The 18,993-nt window shown below is 42.3% G+C and overlaps 1 protein-coding gene across 4 annotated transcripts in view; it reads right to left on the reverse strand.

Annotated features, from left to right (window-relative positions):
• efr3a (EFR3 homolog A (S. cerevisiae)) overlaps positions 1 to 18,993 on the reverse strand; it is a 255,603-nt gene that overhangs the window by 26,360 nt on the left and 210,250 nt on the right. For all 4 annotated transcript variants that reach the window (XM_014139101.2, XM_014139102.2, XM_014139103.2 and 1 more), the window contains 3 exons: positions 14,178 to 14,339; positions 8,569 to 8,700; positions 8,335 to 8,402 (listed from right to left, as the gene is read on the reverse strand). In XM_014139101.2, coding sequence (XP_013994576.1) covers positions 8,335 to 8,402; positions 8,569 to 8,700; positions 14,178 to 14,339 — 362 coding nt within the window. The remainder of the gene's footprint in view (positions 1 to 8,334; positions 8,403 to 8,568; positions 8,701 to 14,177; positions 14,340 to 18,993) is intronic.

Below are 18,993 nucleotides of genomic sequence, written 5' to 3' on the forward strand. Positions count from 1 at the left end.
GGAAAGAAATTAAACAAATGAACTTTTAACAAGGCACACCATTCCAGGTGACTACCTCATGAGACTGGTTGAGAGAATGCCAAAAGTGTGTAAATGGTAGCTACTTTGAAGAATTTAAAAATCTAAAATATATTTTTGCGTAAGGGCAATGATTGGAAGTCTATGGTAACTGATGGCATGCTAGTAGATACCAAAGACTTCCAGTAATTCCGCTAAGGGTAGTTAGCATTAACTTGTGAAAGTACCTTTAACTTCCTCCATACTGGATGCAGAGACATAAAAATGGTATCCATGAGTTAATCTGACTCTGGGCTTCAATGCCAAAATCTCAAAGTATCCCTTTAAACCTATGGAAATTAGAACCATGCTCGGTTTAAAATCATTAGTTTTTGCTAAATATATTATTAAATAAAAACTTGAGTTGTCCTTTGCAGGAGTTTGATAATAATTTAATTTAAATGCAACTGCTGTCTTGTGCTTCTCTTGTCAGGCATCCCTTGTTGAATAATGTTTTATCACAAGGGACAAAATGGTTGCCAGGGTCCAATTTTAGCAATCCAAATCAACTTCTCTCACAGCATGAGGTGTGAGAAGAGTTGCAGTTGGGCGTTCAGTATTACTCATCATCGTCTTACGTCATCAGATAAGGGATGTAACAACACTCATCGTCTGAGTGACAATACCTTTTTCAGTCAGTCAACGCAAGCAGCCAATAGACAACAACAGGTTGAAGAGACTTTTATATATTATAAACCAGGTTTCCATCCAACCTTTTTATGGGAGTAAAGTACAGTACATGTCGGATAAAACATGTAATGACAGGCCTGATGGAAACAGCAAATTTGTCAGTAAACGTTCCAAATATTGACAAAACAAAATACGTTAGACAAGGTGGGATCTTTTTGAGTAAAAAAAATATTTTGTGAGAAATGGTGATGGAAACGCCTTTATGCGTAAATATTGATATAAAAACATAATATTGAAGTAAACTTGGAGTCACGCGATATTTTGTGTCGTCCTCCCACTACGACTCGGGAAAGCATGAACACCACTCTTGTTTGGTGTTTTACGTAGTGTAGACTCGTCAACAGAGATGTTAGCATGTTCCAGAGATTTCTGTAAGTCTTTAGCTGACACTCTAGGATTCTTCTTAACCTCATTGAGCATTCTGTGCTGTGTTCTTGAAGTCATCTTTGCAGGACGGCCACTCCTAGGGAGAGTAGCAACAGTGCAGAACTTTCTCCATTTATAGACAATTTGTCTTACCGTGGACTGATGAACATCAAGGCTTTCAGAGATACTTTTATAACCCTTTCCCGCTTTATGCAAGTCAATAATTCTTCATCTTAGGTCTTGTGAGATCTCTTTGTTCGAGGCATGGTTCACATCAGGCAATGCTTCTTGTGTTTTTTATAGGGCAAGGCAGCTCTAACCAACATCTCCAATCTCGTCTCATTGATTGGACTCCAATTAGCTTTTGGAGAAGTCATTAGCCTAGTGGTTCACATACTTTTTCCAACCTACACTGTGAATGTATAAATTATGTATTCAATATAGACAAGAAAAATACAAGAATTTGTCTGTTATTAGTTTAAGCACACTATGTTTGTCAAATTTGATGACCAATTCACGCAGAAATCCAGGTAATTCCAAAGGGTTCACATACTTTTTCTTGGCTAGCGTGCACGAGCCAGGACCAAAGATGGGCACTTATGCCTATATTTGGCCCAAACATAGACGGTCAGATTTGGTCCGGTCCAAATCTGAACCAATCATAGACATCTATGTTTCACAAGTTTGGACAGCACAATACAGCACAGTGCAGTACAGCACAGCAGAGTACAGTACACAGTAAAGTATAGTACAGTAGAGTACAGTACAATACAGTAGAGCACAAGAGCACAAGAATGCAGAAAGGTGATAGGGCCTAATGAATTTATTTAAATTGACTGACGTCCTTATATGAACCGTAACTCAGTAACATCTTTGAAATTGTTACATGTTGCGTTTATATTTTTGTTCAGTGTAGGTGTGCATGCAAAGCAATGCACAACTCTAGATGTCTTACATACTCATATTATTGTGAAGCAAAAGTCCCGACTTTAAATCTTTCTTCTTCTTCTACACAATACTCCTCTTACACTGTTTCAGCTAGAAACGGCAATCAAACTGTCTAATGTGCACAACAGCCACCGGCCGCTAAAGGAACAGATTTTTTTAGGCTGCATTACAACCACACAAAGGAGATGCCACCGTAAAGTTCGAGCCATTATCAAGTGCTTGTCAAATTGTGAATGAGAGACTGAGTGTGTACAGCCTGCGCAAAAAAGAAAGCAGAGCTCATGCCTTTCAAGCAACTTTTTTCAAATCATCATTAGAGTCGCATCATGCAGCAAATGAAGCATATAGGAGTACCTATTTCTTTGTTAACTGGTCAACACAGAATAGCCACATGTGCACACTGCCTCAAATCGTTTGGAGAAAATATCCTTTCTATTTTATTCAGCTTTGTTCAATTGTAGTCTTCATTCCATTAAATAATATAAAATAATGCCACGGAATTCTAAGCAAATCCTGTCTGCTAAATGAACTAGTGTAGTGTCACGTCTACTCCTGCTCCTCCCCTCGACGTCCCTGGTTTACTAACCACCGGTCCTGGCAACTATCATTACGCGCACCTGGCATCAATCATTACGCGTACCTGCACTTCATCATGAGGCACACCTGGACTCCATTACCTCACTCATTACCTCCCCTTTATCTGGCACTCCTTTAGGTTCTTCCCCCAGGCAGTATTGTTTCTGTTTTATGTCAAGACACTACTCCTATGTTGTATCATTCCATGTTCTTTGTTTTATTAAACTTACCACCTGCTTCTCGACTCCCAGCGTCTACAATACAAAATACTGCCTCACAAAATGGAAGCAACAGCAAATCAGAACCTCTCCCAGACGGTCGATGAGCAGGGATACCTACTTCGTCAACACCACGACCAGCTGGCGCAACTGGGGACGGCTATGGAAGAGGTTCTTCGCAGTGTTCAACATCTCAAACATACCCGAGAGGCGTTGCATTCAACTAGTGGAGGATACTCTACCACCAGTCGACCCAGCACACCAGCCCATTCAGCAACCTGCCCAGGTCAGCAATGCCCGTTTGTCCCTCCCGGAGCCCCCACCACGAAAGGTCCAAGGTTGCCATGGTTATTTCTCTGCTGACTGGGAGAGCGTTGGAATGGGCCACGGCTGTCTGGGAGAGAGGAGAGGAGGAGCTGGATTCATACAAGTGGTTCATGGCTCTGTTCAGAGGTATCTTTGATCATCCACCGGAGGGCAGGAGGACAAGACTGCTGCAGAGCACACACTCACCTTCCGGACAGTAGCAGCATCCAGCGGATGGAATTAGCCGGCACTTCAAACGCTATTCAGTAGAGGACTGAGCGATGAGTTCCAGACGGAACTGGCCTGTCGAGACGACAACCTCTCCGTGGACACACTCATCGTGATGGCCATCTGTCTGGATAACCTACTTCAGGAGCATCGGCACTCTCATCGCTTCTCTCCATCCCTCAGTGACCACTCTGGATCAGAGCCTGAACACATGGAGGTAGGGATCACACGCTTCCCTGCGGCAAAGCGACGCAGTCGGAGACAGCTGAGGCTCTGTCTCTATTGTGGTCAAGGAGGGCTCCAGCTACAGCAGTGCCTGGTACGTCCCAACTCGGGATCCACAAGAGCCGTGGGACGGTCACGTGATCTTCCACCTCCTGGGGCAGGTGAGAGTATCTATCCCTTCTTCATCACTTTCTGCCAAACCCTTTTTTTGTCAATTGCACTTAGTTGACTGTCCCTCATGTACTGTTTCTACAGCGTTGGTGGATTCCATTGCCACGGGGAACTTTATTGACCAGACCCTTGCCTCCTCTCTTAACTTCTCTAGGGCCGGAGGGACGAAATCGTCCCACCTACGTAACAGCCAGTGGAATCCTGTGGCGCGATATTCAAATACCTAAAAAATGCAAAAACTTCAATTTTTCAAACATGACTATTTTACACCATTTTAAAGACAAGACTCTCGTTAATCTAACCACACTGTCCAATTTCAAAAAGGCTTTACAACGAAAGCAAAACATTAGATTATGTCAGCAGAGTACCCAGCCAGAAATAATCAGACACCCATTTTTCAAGCTAGCATATAATGTCACAAAAACCCAGAAGACAGCTAAATGCAGCACTAACCTTTGATGATCTTCATCAGATGACACACCTAGGACATTATGTTATACAATACATGCATGTTTTGTTCAATCAAGTTCATATTTATATCAAAAACCAGCTTTTTACATTAGCATGTGACGTTCAGAACTAGCATACCCCCCGCAACCTTACGGTGAATTTACTAAATTACTCACGATAAACGTTCACAAAAAGCATAACAATTATTTTAAGAATTATAGATACAGAACTCCTCTATGCACACGATATGTCCGATTTGAAAATAGCTTTTCGGTGAAAGCACATTTTGCAATATTCTAAGTAGATAGCCCGGCATCACAGGGCTAGCTATTTAGACACCCAGCAAGTTTAGCACTCACCAAAGTCAGATTTACTATAAGAAAAATGTTATTACCTTTGGTGTTCTTCGTCAGAATGCACTCCCAGGACTTCTACTTCAATAACAAATGTTGGTTTGGTCCCAAATAATCCATTGTTATATCCAAATAGCGGCGTTTTGTTCGTGCGTTCAAGACACTATCCGAAAGGGTAAAGAAGGGTGACGAGCATGGCGCATTTCGTGACAAAAAATGTCTAAATATTCCATTACCGTACTTCAAAGCATGTCAACTGCTGTTTAAAATCCATTTTTATGCAATTTTTCTCGTAAAAAAGCGATAATATTCCGACCGGGAATCTGCATTTAGGTAAACAGACGAAAGAAAATAAAGCATGGGGTCGACTCGGGCATTGTCCTCTGATCGGCCACTTGCCAAAAGCGATAATGTGTTTCAGCCATGGGCTGCCTCGATATCATTCAGCTTTTTCCCGGGCTCTGAGAGCATATGGGAGCCGTAGGAAGTGTCACGTTACAGCAAAGATCCTCAGTCTTCAATAAAAAGAGCCAAGATGAACAACAACAACAACTTGTCAGACAGGCCACTTCCCATATAGAATCCTCTCAGGTTTTTGCCTGCCATATGAGTTCTGTTATACTCACAGACACCATTCAAACAGTTTTAGAAACTTTAGGGTGTTTTCTATCCAAAGCCAATAATTATATGCATATTCTAGTTACTGGGCAGGAGTAGTAACCAGATTAAATCGGGTACGTTTTTTATCCGGCTGTGTCAATACTGCCCCCTACCCCCAACAGGTTAACATCACCTCATACCCGCTCTCCTCTCCTTTCCCGGTTCAAGCCCTCGATAGTCGGCCATTAGGTTCCGGGACCATCACACACATCACCAAACCACTCACCCTCACCGTGGAGTCCATCCATCAGGAGAACATTCCCTTCATCATCACCAGTGCACCAGCTCACAAGATCATCCTCGGCCTACCCTGGTTTCAACGCCATAAGCCCACCATCTCATGGTCGAGGATGAAAATCACAGACTGGGCACCCGAATGCTGGAGGACCTGCTTTCCCGTCCCCTGTGGTCCACGTCGGTTGAGAGTCCTGTGATTGCCCTTCAGCGAGGACACCAGGGTTAACACCTCTACTCTTACGATACACATGGGATCTGTGACATGGGATCTTTAGTGACCCCAAAGAGTCAGGACACCTGTTTAACATCCCATTCGAAAGATGGCACCCTACACATGGCAATGGTCCAATCACAGCCCTGGGGCATTGGGTTATTGTTTTTAGACCAGAGGAAAGGGGGCCTCCTCTACTGGCCCTCCAGCACCACTTCCAGCAGCATCTGGTCTAGGTGGGCCCTTTTCTTTACGAAATTTGACTTCACGCTGTGGTCAGTACTTGTGGTCGTTCGTTTTGGTCCTCTTTCGCCAAGGTTAAAAAAACACTAAGGCCGATGTCCTGTCCCATCTCTACGATTTGGGAGAGGGTCCTGTCCAGAAAGCACCCATAATCCTTTCCTCTCGAGTCGTAGTCCCTGTGGTCTGGGACGTAGATGTGGACATTTGCCAGGCTCTGGAGAGGGAGCCCGCACCCACTACCTGTCCTCCTGAGCGCATCTACGTTCCCACAAGGATAAGGGATTGGCTGCTTACCTGGGCACACACAGCTGTCGTCACTGGACATCCAGGTATTTCTCGTACTACTATCTCCGAGAAGTATTGGTGGCCTAACTTGGTGCAGGACGTTATTCGCTACGTCATCTCCTGTTCCGTATGTGCTCAACCCAAACTCCCACGGCACTCTCCAGCAGGGAAACTCCTTCCCATGCCTCTGGGTCCCTGGTCTCATCTATCCATTAACTTTGTTACTGATCTCCCCTCTGACAGTTTCAGCACCATTTTGGTGGTTGTGGATAGACTTTACAAATCCCGTCGTTTCTTCCCTCTCTCTGGTCTCCATACTGCTCTCCAGGTCGCTGAGGCACTCTTCCAGCAGGTCTTCCAGCATTATGGCCTTCCGGAGGACATCGTCTCCGACCGTGGCCCTCAATTCACATCACGGGTATGGAGAGCCTTTATGGAGAAGCTCAGGGTCACGGTCAGCCTCACTTCCGGGTATAAGCCTCATTCCTTCCATGGGCGGAGTACGCTTCCATGGGCAGAGTACGCACAGAATTCGTTATGTCAACTCCCTTCCAGTGTGTTCTGGATTTTCAGCCGGCCCTGGCTCAGTGGAGCCCGGGACAGACTGAAGCTCCTGCAGTGGATGAGTGGTTCAGGAGCACAGAAGACGTGTGGAGCGAGGCTCGCGTGAGACTCCAGGGCGCCGTCCACTGACAGAAGGAGCAGGCAGACCGCCACTGCAGTGAGACTCTCGTGTTCCATCCTGGGGTTGTATCCCAAAGCCATTTGGCATACCCAGATCAGGACCTAACATACGTGTAACGCAGACGCTGGGAGTCTGGAAGCAAGTACAGGGGGGGAATTTAATGCAAAACAAGAGTAGCGTCTGGACATGAGAAACATAACTAATACTGCCTGGGGAAAGAACCAAAGGGAGTGACAGAGATATAGGGGAGTCTCATGAGGTGCAGATGCACGTAACGATGGTGGCAGGTGTGCGTAATAATAAGTAAACTGGCGACAAAGCGCCAGAGAGGGGTAGACGTGACAATGGGGATAACTCAGAGTATGCTATTCTGTTCCTCTGAAATAGACTAAAGTTTCTTCATATCATGCTTATTTAGATCTGTCTAAAATAAATAATGTATTTATTTATTATGAAGGTGTAGGTTATATTACATGGATTTATTAGACTTTTTACATCTTCCAAAGGTCTGCATCAATGTAGGCTGTGTGTGGAAGCCAGGAGATGCTTGATGTGTTTTTTGTTAATTAACGATCAATTACCGTGAGACAGACAGTTATTTGCTTGACAATCACTGGCTGACACAATTTTGTGACCGCCACAGCCCTACTCCTGACCACAACAACTGACCAAACAACTACTGAACACACAACTACTGACCGCAACTACTGACCACAACCACACAACTACAGACCACAATTTCTGATCACAACCAATTACCACAACCACACAATTACTGACCACAACCACACAACTACTGACCAGACCACAACCCCTGACTACAACTCCTAACCAGAACTAATGACCAAACACACACCTACTGACCACAACCTCACACCTACTGACCACAAAACGACTGACCAAATCAAATGACCACAAGTACTGACAGCATCCACACAACTACTGACCTCCACTACCAGCCAAAAGTACTGACCAAAATCACTGAGTAAAACCACACAACTACTAACCAGACAACTACTAAACCACAACTAAATGACCACAACCACACATCTACTGACCACAAACACAAAACTACTGAACACAATTACTGAACACAACCCCTGACCACAATTACTGAACATAACCACTACTACTGACCACTACTACTGACCAAAACGACAACTACTGACCTAACATATTGACCACAAACACAAAACTACTGACAACAACATCACAACTACTGACCACAACCACACAGTACTACTGACCACTACTGTCAAGGGATTGGCATTTTAAATTCTTTCACTTTGTGCTTCCTCATCCATTGCATGAGAGAATATTTCAACAAATCTGATCAATGAATATTTGAATGCAAGGTGAAGAGGAGGTGCTTGAATGGTAGCTGCCAAAAGATCTGGAGTCAGTGGGCGACCAGATGACACTTACGGACACTTCTCTCTGAAGATGTGCTCAGGGAGGAGGTAAGGGGCCTCCAGGTTCCTCATCTCAATCACCTAGAAGAGTAATGGGATGGAGAGACAGTAAGAGATTGAGGGAGGGGGGAGGGAGAGAGAGAAGTAAATGTAAACAGATTATTGTGGATGCTGTTACTACTGGCCTACAGACAACTCAACTCATCAATTTTTCCTGAACTCTCTCTTTAATTCCAAGGTAATTTACCTTGCTGACGTGTTGACAGAAGGCTGGGTTGGCGATCATCTGACTAAGAAAGTTCAGGTAGGCCGCCACCAGTGCCATGATGCCACAGCGGATGACCATGGGCATGTTCTCCTCATTAGCCAAGGACATATCCTGCAACCAATGAAAAGCTTTAGAAATATGCCACACAAGGGCTTTTTTTTGCAACAGATAGAAAGGAAAATAAAAAAATGGATTGTCCAGAGAAGAGAAAATGTGCCTTTGGCTTTAGTGTAGCATAGAGCACATTACAACAGCCCTATGGCTAGCTAGCTATCTTATAGAATTCTATGCTAGTTGCAATTAATTCAGTCAGGCATTCAACTAATATTTACATTCCACCTGACTCAGGGTCATGTTCATTACAGCACACCATTGCAAAGGAAAATGAAAATGAGCATTTCTTATTGAATAGTATCAGCAGGGTTGGATAGGTTACTTTTTAAATGTAATCTGTTACAGTTACTAGTTACCTGTCAAATTGTTATCCGTAACTGAACTTTTGGATTACCTAAACTCAGTAACAATCTGATTACTTTGTTACTTTTGGAGTACTTTCCCCTTAAAAGGCATTAGAAGAAGACAAAAAGGATCCATCAAACACATTTAGCGTGTCATCATAGTGGTCTGACTTGTGGCCAGACTCAGGTGGAACAAACAAACGTACACATTTTTTCAATGCTGAATTGAATGTCATTGAGAAAACAGAAAGGTGTCAATGTATTTTTTTTTTATAAACATCCTTTCTGAATTTAAAAGTAATCTAAGAAGTAATCTAGTTTTTACAAAGTATCTCTAATCTGATAGGAACATTTTTGCTGGTAGCGTAAGCAATTACAGTTACTGTTTTTCTAATAACATTACATGTAACTGATTACATGTAATCAGTTACTCCCCAACCCTGAGTATCAGATAGTATCTTCCTTCTTCAGTCTGTTTTGGAGTATTTTCTTCAATTTTGTGTCCACTGAACACAACCTTGTCGCACTGCAACAATGCTGAGAGGACATCCCTGGCATTTGTATCTGAGGCATTGACTGATCAAATCAAGCTCCTCAAAAGTATTTACTCCCATTAAACTGCAGCTGATATCATTTCGTCACAGCTTCCCATGTTGATAGGGCTATTGTAAAAAGTAATTCTGTGCCTGTTAATTTAATTTCAATTGATAGCTCTGTTAGCTCCCTTAAGAAACCCACTGTTGTTAGCTCCACATATGCTATTAAGAGTTTTGTATCAAGCTATCATTTTGCTACATTTGCTCATAAGCATAGGGGTATTGTCAAAAGTAATCTTGTGCACACTATCCTAAATTCTACTATTAGCTCTGTACATTTTGAATCCAACCAGGAAGCCTATTGTGGCGAGCTCATACAGTTCTATTGACCAGTGTCACCATGGATACGCCTGCCTTTTTCAAATCTTGCAGAGAGCTTGGACTTATATATATAAATGTGTCTAAACTGGACTTTCTGGATGTCTGAGTGTATGAACCAGAACGTCTGGGCTTGTGTATCTCAGAGACTTGGCTGAATAATTTGATTATGGATAAGGACGTTGCTATTGCGGACAAGAGAAAGGACGAGGGGTTGACATTTATGTAAGATCTTCTCTTATAGCATAATGCACTCTTAGCATCTTTATCACCAAAATGTGTGAGCTGTTGGTTATAAAAGTGGACTTAAGCCAAATTATGCATATATACACTACCGTTCAAAAGTTTAGGGTCACTTAGAAATGTCCTTGTTTTTGAAAGAAAAGCACATTTTTTGTCCATTAAAATAACATAAAATGTATCAGAAATACAGTGTAGACATTGTTAATGTTGTAAATGACTATTGTAGCTGGAAACGGCAGATTTTTTTATGGAATATCTATCTACATAGGTGTACAGAGGCTCATTATCAGCAACCATCACTCCTGTGTTCCAATGGCACGTTGTGTTAGCTAATCCAAGTTGATCATTTTAAAAGGCTAATTGATCATTAGAAAACCCTTTTGCAATTATGTTAGCACAGCTGAAAACTGTTGTGCTGATTAAAGTAGCAATAAAACTGGCCTTCTTTAGACTAGTTGAGTATCTGGAGCATCAGCATTTGTGGGTTTGATTACAAACTCAAAATCCCCAGAAACAAAGAACTTTCTTCTGAAACTCATAAGTCTATTCTTGTTCTGAGAAATGAAGGCGAGAAATTGCCAAGAAACTGAAGATCTCGAACAACGCTTTGTACGACTCTCTTCACGGAACAGAGCAAACTGGCTCTGACCAGAATAGAAAAAGGAGTGGGAGGCCCCAGTCCAGAACTGAGCAAGAGGACAAGTACATTAGAGTGTCTAGTTTGAGAAACAGACGCCTCAAGTCCTCAACTGGCAGCTTCAATAAATAGGACCCGCAAAACACCAGTCTCAAAGTCAACAGTGAAGAGGCGACTCCGGGATGCTGGCCTTCTAGGCAGAGTTGCCAAGAAAAAGCCATATCTCAGACTGGCCAATAAAAAGAAAAGATTAAGATGGGCAAAAGAACACAGCCACTGGAACTCTGCCTAGAAGGCCAGCAGTTTCTTGCCTTGGCAAATCGCGCTGTTAAGACACTGATGCCCTTTGCAACCACGTACCTATGTGAGAGTGGATTCTCGGCCCCAAATAGCATGAAAACTAAATACAGGCACAGACTGTGTGTAAAATGATTTAAGACTGTGACTCTCTCCAATACAACCCAACATTGCAGAGTTATGTTCATCCTTTAAAGCACACCCTTCTCATTAACCTGTGGTGAGGTTTTATATGTAAAATGATTGATTATTATTATTTGTGCCCTGGTCCTATAAGAGCTCTTTGTCTCTTCCCACACGCCGGGTTGTGACAAAACTCACACTTATGTTTAATAAATGTATCGTATAGTGTGTGTGTGTGGCAGGCTTACAATGATGGCAAAAAACAACATTTGAGAGTGCGCTGACCCTGGTGCTAGAGGGGGTACCCAGCTGGAGGTTGAATGTTTTGAAGGGGTACGGGACTATAAAAAGTTTGGGAACCACTGCCTTAGATTATAGAAAGAATCGTGTTGCCGTGTTCGTAGACTTGTCAAAAGATGTTGATGCTGTAAACCATGTTATTCTGTTGAATAAGCGGTCCTCGATAGGGTTGGGTACTGATGCTTGCCGATGGTTTCAGAATTTTCTCTATGAAAAAAACAAGGCAAATGGGGTAAAATTAGAGTTCCTTGATTTACATAAAGGGGTGCCCCAAAGTGCCCCGCTACTGTTTACAATCTATATAAATAACATTGGTAATGCTGTAAAAAAACAACAGTATATTCATTTGTATGCAGATGATATAGTGTTGTATTGCATCGCTCCATCGGTTGGCCAAGCCGTTTCACAATAAATGCGAAAATCAGACTTAGAATTTTGAAGTCTGATTTTCAAGCACTGCAGACGTCACTATTGGATCTGAAGTTAGTGCTAAATGCAAATAAGAGTTTTCACCTCTGGAGGAAAAGCGTGCCCAAAGTAAACTGCCTGTTACTCAGGCCCAGAAGCTAGGATATGCATATAATTGGTAGATGTGGATAGAAAACACTCTAAAGTTTCCAAAACTGTTAAAAAATGTCTGTGAGTATAACAGAACTGATATGTCAGGCAAAAACCTGAGAAAAATCCATCCAGGAAGTGGGATTTTTTTATGTTTGTAGTTTTCTATTGAATGTCAATACAGTATCCATTGACTGAGGACTCAAATTGCACTTCCTATGGCTTCCACTAGATGTTAACAGTCTTTAGAAATTGTTTCAGGCTTGTATTCTGAAAAATGATGGAGTAAGACCACTCTGAGTGAGTGGATATTGGAAAGTCTCCAGACCTGTTTGGTGCGCGTGACCTAGAGCGCGCCTTTCTTGTTTTTCTTTTATATTGACGAAGCTATTGTCCGGTTGAAATATTATTGATTATGTGATGGCCACACCAATACCTTGACTTTGTGGTCCTTAAGACATTAAGCCAGAACTTAGGAAGTATGCTTGGGGTCATTGTCCATTTGGAACACCCATTTGCGACCAAGTTTTAACTTCCTGACTGATGCCTTGAGATGTTGCTTCAATATATCCACATCATTTTCCTGCCATTTATTTTGTGAAGTGCACCAGTCCCTCCTGCAGCAAAGCACCCCCACAACATGATGCTGCCACCCCCGTGCTTCACGGTTGGGATGGTGTTCTTCGGCTTGCAAGCCTCCCCCTTTTTCCTCCAAACATAATGATGGTCATTATGACCAAACAGTTCTATTTTTGTTTCATCAGACCAGAGGACATTTCTCCAAAAAGTATGATCTTTGTCCCCATGTGCAGTTGCAAACCGTAGTCTGGCTTTTTTATGGCGGTTTTGGAGCAGTGGCTTCTTCCTTGCTGAGCGGCCTTTCTGGTTATGTCGATATTGGACTCGTTTTACTGTGGATATAGATACTTTTGTACCTGTTTCCTCCAGCATCTTCACAAGGTCCTTTGCTGTTGTTCTGGGATTGATTTGCACTTTTCGCACCAAAGTACGTTCATCTCTAGGAGACAGAACGCGTCTCTATCCTGAGCGGTATGACGGCTGCATGCTCCCATAGTGTTTATACTTGCGTACTATTGTTTGTACAGATGAACGTGGTACCTTCAGGCGTTTGGAAATTGCTCCCAAGGATGAACCAGATTTGTGGAGGTCTGCAATTGTTTTTCTGAGGTCTTGGCTGATTTCTTTTGAAAGTAGGCCTTGAAATACATCCACAGGTACACCTCCAATTGATGTCAATTAGCCAATCAGAAGGGTCTAAAGCCATTACATAATTTTCTGGAATTTTCCAAGCTGTTTAAAGGCACAGTCAACTTAGTGTATGTAATCTTCTGACCGACTGAAGTTGTGATAGTGAATTATAAGTGAAATAATCTGTCTGTAAACAATTGTTGGAAAAATTACTTGTGTCATGCACAAAGTAGATGTCCTAACTGACTTGCCAAAACTATAGTTTGTTAACAAGAAATTAGTGGAGTGGTGTAAAACAAGTTTTAATTCCTCCAACCTAAGTGGGTGTAAACTTCCGACTTCAACTGTATATTGCTCAATGACACTACTATCTCCCAATACTTCAAACCGAGGAGAAAATAAAAGTTCACCAACTCACGCAAACTGGCCATAATGTCAACCTGTGCATGAGGGCAAGCCAAGCTTGCCAAGTAGCCTGTGCTAACATTTCAGCATAATAAAGGCTATTTCTCATAATAACGACATCTTCTCGTTATAACGTTACCTTTCTTGTTGTAAATATGAATTCCTACAAAAACAACTAAAAGCAGGTATCGTTGCTTAGGCAATGTTTTGTTGACAGTTTTTTCCCTCCCGTCATTATGAATAAATTACATTGACTTTACTAAAATGTGTCCTGTGACACAATGACTGATGCCACAGGACACCTATTACCTACATACTCATTGCATGGCAACAATTGCAAACCAAAACTCAATCACGGATATGAAATTGCACACGTTAGGATTCAGCCCCAAATCACCAAAAATCTCTGAAGTTACAGCACGCTATCGCTGTCTTCCATCCTACCTGCAGGGCAAGAGCCAGCCTGATGAGGTCCACCACCACCTCCTCATTGGCCAGCTCAATGGTGAGCACAGCCAGGGTAGTGAAGAGCAGCTCAAAGTTCTTGTGACCGTTGTCCTCTTCCTTGCAGCCCAGGAAGATGTGACGGTACAACTGCTGCCCATGCTGAGAGGAGAGGAAGGGAGGGATGGATGAATGAATGAGTAGATGGATAGAAGGAGAGAAGAATGATTGGGTAGATGGATGGATGTGTGTGTGGATAGAAGGATGGAGAGAGAGAGACTAATTATTTTAAATAAACAATCTACTTACAGAAATAACTTCATATTCTTGTAATTTGGACCTGTAATTTACCAGCCCTTCAATATCTTCAGATTTAGTACTTTTTCTTTGGCAACACGGTACAAAAATGCTTTTCGCAGAATTGAACAATCGAAGCACCGGAATTTCATAACTAGAAATGGTCATGGCGGTCATTCTGACCGTTGATAAATTCATTGTATAAATATTCCATAATAAATTGCTAAATTAACTTATTTATTATGTTAAAGGCCAGGACACCCCATTTTAATTGTAATCAGTCAGAAATGTATTAATTGATCCAGAAGCTCAAAGTGTAAATATTAAAATAAGACGATAAGTACATTTCAAAAGATTTCTATGTGTAAGACAACAGTTGCCTGGCCAGCTAATGGCCCGGCCAAACAACACCTAAACTACATTGAAACTAATTTCACACATATAACAATAGATATAAATTGGCAATAGTCTGATGGGTCACAAAATTATCAATTGTCAAATTGAGAATTAAATAACCAGCGCAGTGTGCATTGACAAAGGGAATGGAGCTTACCAAAAAGCATTTTCCCCTACCAGCTGTGCTGCTTCTCCGTGCAGCCCGCACAGCACAACTGGTAGGGGAAAACGCTCGAGTCGCATAAAATGGAATATAACGTTGTGATTAAAGTTCAGAAATACAGAATTTTTTTCAGTTTTTAAAAGGACGTATTTTGGTGTTTTTGGAGCCATTGTTCATGTTTTTCCGTAGCCCCCCTACTGTAGAACAAGCAATAAGGAAGTCTATTGCGGATGTGGTAGGTTTCGCAAATCCAAGTGAAATCCCCCCCCCCCCCCCAAAAGTGTCTGGACCCTTCTATAACGTGTAATTTACATACATTTAGATTTAGTTGTAATATAGTGAACAATCCTTTAAATATGCATATGGTCATTTTGACCGTCACGGTGCTTGAGATAGAAATGCTCTGAAAGTTTTTGTCATTTATGATATCTCCAAATTACTGCTGGAGTGGAACATACACATAAAGTATTTAGGAAAAGTCAGGGACAGGTGGGTTCAAGGAATTTATTGAAATTAAGTTATTGAAAATGGTCAGATTGACCATCTTGATCGTTCTAGTGTTAAATATCTGAAAGAAAAAAAAGTGATTACAATTCCTACGAATTTGAGTATTTCGAACCATTGAGACAGCAAGAGAGAGAAAGATTTTAAAAATCTGACAAACCAATAAAAGAGAGTAGGTTTTTAGATGACTGATAGAGCATGAGCGCGAGTGAGAGAGCGACAGAGCGAGACAGAGAGAAAGAAAGAAAAATCCATGTCCATGGAAGAGACAGAGCTTGCTCAGGAATGGCAGCAGGCAGGTGTGAGTGCTTCTGCACGTACAGTGAGGTGAAGACTTTTGGAGGATGGCCTGGTGTCAAGAAGGGCAGCAAAGAAGCCACTTCTCTCCAGGAAAAACATCAGGGACAGACTGATATTCTGCAAATGGTACATGGATTGGACTGCTGAGGACTGAGGTAAAGTCATTTTCTCTGATGAATCCCCTTTCCGATTGTTTGGGGCATCCGGAAAAAAGCTTGTCCGGAGAAGACAAGGTGAGCGCTACCATCAGTCCTGTGTTATGCCAACAGTAAAGCATCCTGGGACCATTCATGTGTGGGGTTGCTTCTCAGCCAAGGGAGTGGGCTCTCTCACAATTTTGCCTAAGAACACAGCCATGAATAAAGAATGGTACCAACACATCCTCCGAGAGCAACTTCTCCCAACCATCCAGGAACAGTTTGGTGACGAACAATGCCTTTTCCAACATGATGGAGCACCTTGCTTTAAGGAAAAAGTGATAACTAAGTGGCTCGGGGAACAAAACATCGATATTTTGGGTCCATGGCCAGGAAACTCCCCAGACCTTAATCCCATTGAGAACTTGTGGTCAATCCTCAAGAGGCGGGTGGACAAGCAAAAACCCACAAATTCTGACAAACTCCAAGCATTGATTATGCAAGAATGGGCTGCCATCAGTCAGGATGTGGCCCAGAAGTTAATTGACAGCATGCCAGGGCGGATTGTAGATGTCTTCAAAAAGAAGGGTCAACACTGCAAATATTGACTCTTTGCATCAACTTCATGTAATTGTCAATAAAAGCCTTTCACACTTATGAAATGCTTGTAATTATACTTCAGTATTCCATAATAACATCTGACAAAAATATCTAAAGACACTGAGGCAGCAGACTTTGTGGAAATTAATAAGTGTCGTTCTCAAAACTTTTGGCCACGACTGTTCATTCAGATCCACAGAACCAGACATGCAGCTTGTGGCCGTTAGGGGGCTCCTGAGGGCTGACAAACTACTCCACAGCAATGTCTCAAAATGTAGTGACCGCAACCCCCTCCCCTTCAACAACTAATGGACGATTTGCAATGACATCTCAGTAGGAAACCTCCCTAAATGGGCCCCATGAAGCGAGGGGAAACTAAAAACAAATATTCTGACCTCCAACGTGACAATGGCGAGCGCTAGCGAGACAGAGAGAAGCAAATCTGAAGAGGCACCGACGTCTTTCAAATACGCTGTGTGCGAACATTTTGGATTCAGCGTTCAATACGATTACGAGGGTAAGAAGACCATAAACAAACAAAGTACAGTCTGCAAGCATTGCTTTGCCACTGTCGGCTACTCGAGTGGAAATAGTTCTAACATGACGTGTCATTTCTCGCCGCCATCACCCGGCCGTATCCCTTGAAAGTGGAGCTGAAGCAAGGAGAGTACACTCGTTAGCGAAAACACAATCTCTTGCTGCTGCCTTCCAACAACAATTTGCGACAAATTCAGAAACATGAAGAAATAATGAAAGCAGTGGGCGTATTCATAGCCAAAGATTTGCAGCCCTATTCGGTGGTTACTGACTCGGGATTTTGTCACATGATGATTTTTTTTTTTACGCGTTACAATGTCCCCTCCCGCACACATTTCAGCAGCAAAGTAATTCCCAAACTCAATGAAACATCACGGAGAGGAATTGAAAAGGAATTGACACAGACAGCCTTTCTAGCTCTCTCCACTGATAGTTGGACCTCCAGAGCAACTCAAAGCTACCTCACTGTGACGGTTCACTATGTACTGGATTGGGAGATGAAGAGCTACAGGTTGTCAAAACAAAGAAGCACTTTTAATTGTAATGTTTTTCTCCCTTTGATTTCATTCAGTAGAGACAGAAACCAGGCCTTGTCAGTCAGGCTGCCATTTTTCTGAATGGAAAGTTTTATTTGTCTGTAGGCAAAATAAAGAGCTAAATATAGCACCGGACGTTCAAAAAGGCCAGAGATGGGTAAATGGGACTGTGGTGCAAAGAGGGGGATGCAGCACTGTGACCGAAGAACCCACATTTGCGCAATCACTCAACACATCACAAGCTTTAGTAAAGTGGACAACATCACTGGAGCAAATACCTAAAGTAACCAACCAAAGATGACTGCATCGATAAAATAAACTTGTTTGTGAGTCAGCGAGCAGTGTCACCCTCTTTAACGAAAGAGAAGGTGGTGGGTAGTTCCTTATTCATTTAGTCAGATATTCAAATACACACTCGATGGCTCATGAAAATAACTTGAAGCCATGACCTAAAAATAACCAACCTACAAGACTGCCTCTGACACTTAATAGCCTTAAGCAGGGTCGTGTTCAGTAGGCAAGAAATGTTCGAAAACGGTCTGAAACTGGGTGAAGAAGTGAGGTACTTATTTGGTATTTTATTAGGATCCCCATTAGCTGTTGTGAAAGCAGCAGCTACACTTCCTTGGGTCCACACAAAACATGAAACATGACATAATACAGAACATTAATAGACAAGAACAGCCTAACACTCACTTTCTGTTTAAAAACATTTAGCTGCATGTTGCTACCTTGCGCCCTAATCAACACGACCCAGCTGGCGACATAGCTCTCTAGCTACTTATTATCTTCCTCTGACAAAGGCGGATTGAGCTCTATTAATTAGCCTTGACAGCGGCAGCGATAGCATGAATGCTAAATGCTGCAATGTATTCGGTGGCAATGGTTTCTTTATGGGGGACTTGCAAGAGTCGAGGGTAAATGCTAAATGTTGTGGAGCATATCGCAGCTAGGGGAGCCTGAGCTATGGCCTCTGTGTGGATGACATTGTCTCTAAACTATGTTCAGCTTACCTTCCTCATATACAGTGAGGTCCAAAATGATTGGATTCCTTGTTAAGGATTAGCAAAAAAACACACAAAAAAACCAATTTATTTTGGTAATACAACCAACGCAAAAGAACAGTTGCTTTGAAGTTATTTACAATGTTTTAAGGGTTGATGAAAAGTGTATTCCCATACTGACTTTTACAGATGTCCTTTGTATTGCTGTAGACTTGACGGACTAGACTGGACTCATTCCCTCTCAAACAAAAAGAAGAAATCTATATTTTCTCTGGTAGGCACAACCTACCTGGCACCTCTACAAACAACAACCTCCAGTCAAAACCGTTACAGTACGCTTAC

Source organism: Salmo salar, chromosome ssa14 (assembly GCF_905237065.1).
Source record: "Salmo salar chromosome ssa14, Ssal_v3.1, whole genome shotgun sequence".
NCBI classification, from domain to species: domain Eukaryota; kingdom Metazoa; phylum Chordata; class Actinopteri; order Salmoniformes; family Salmonidae; genus Salmo; species Salmo salar.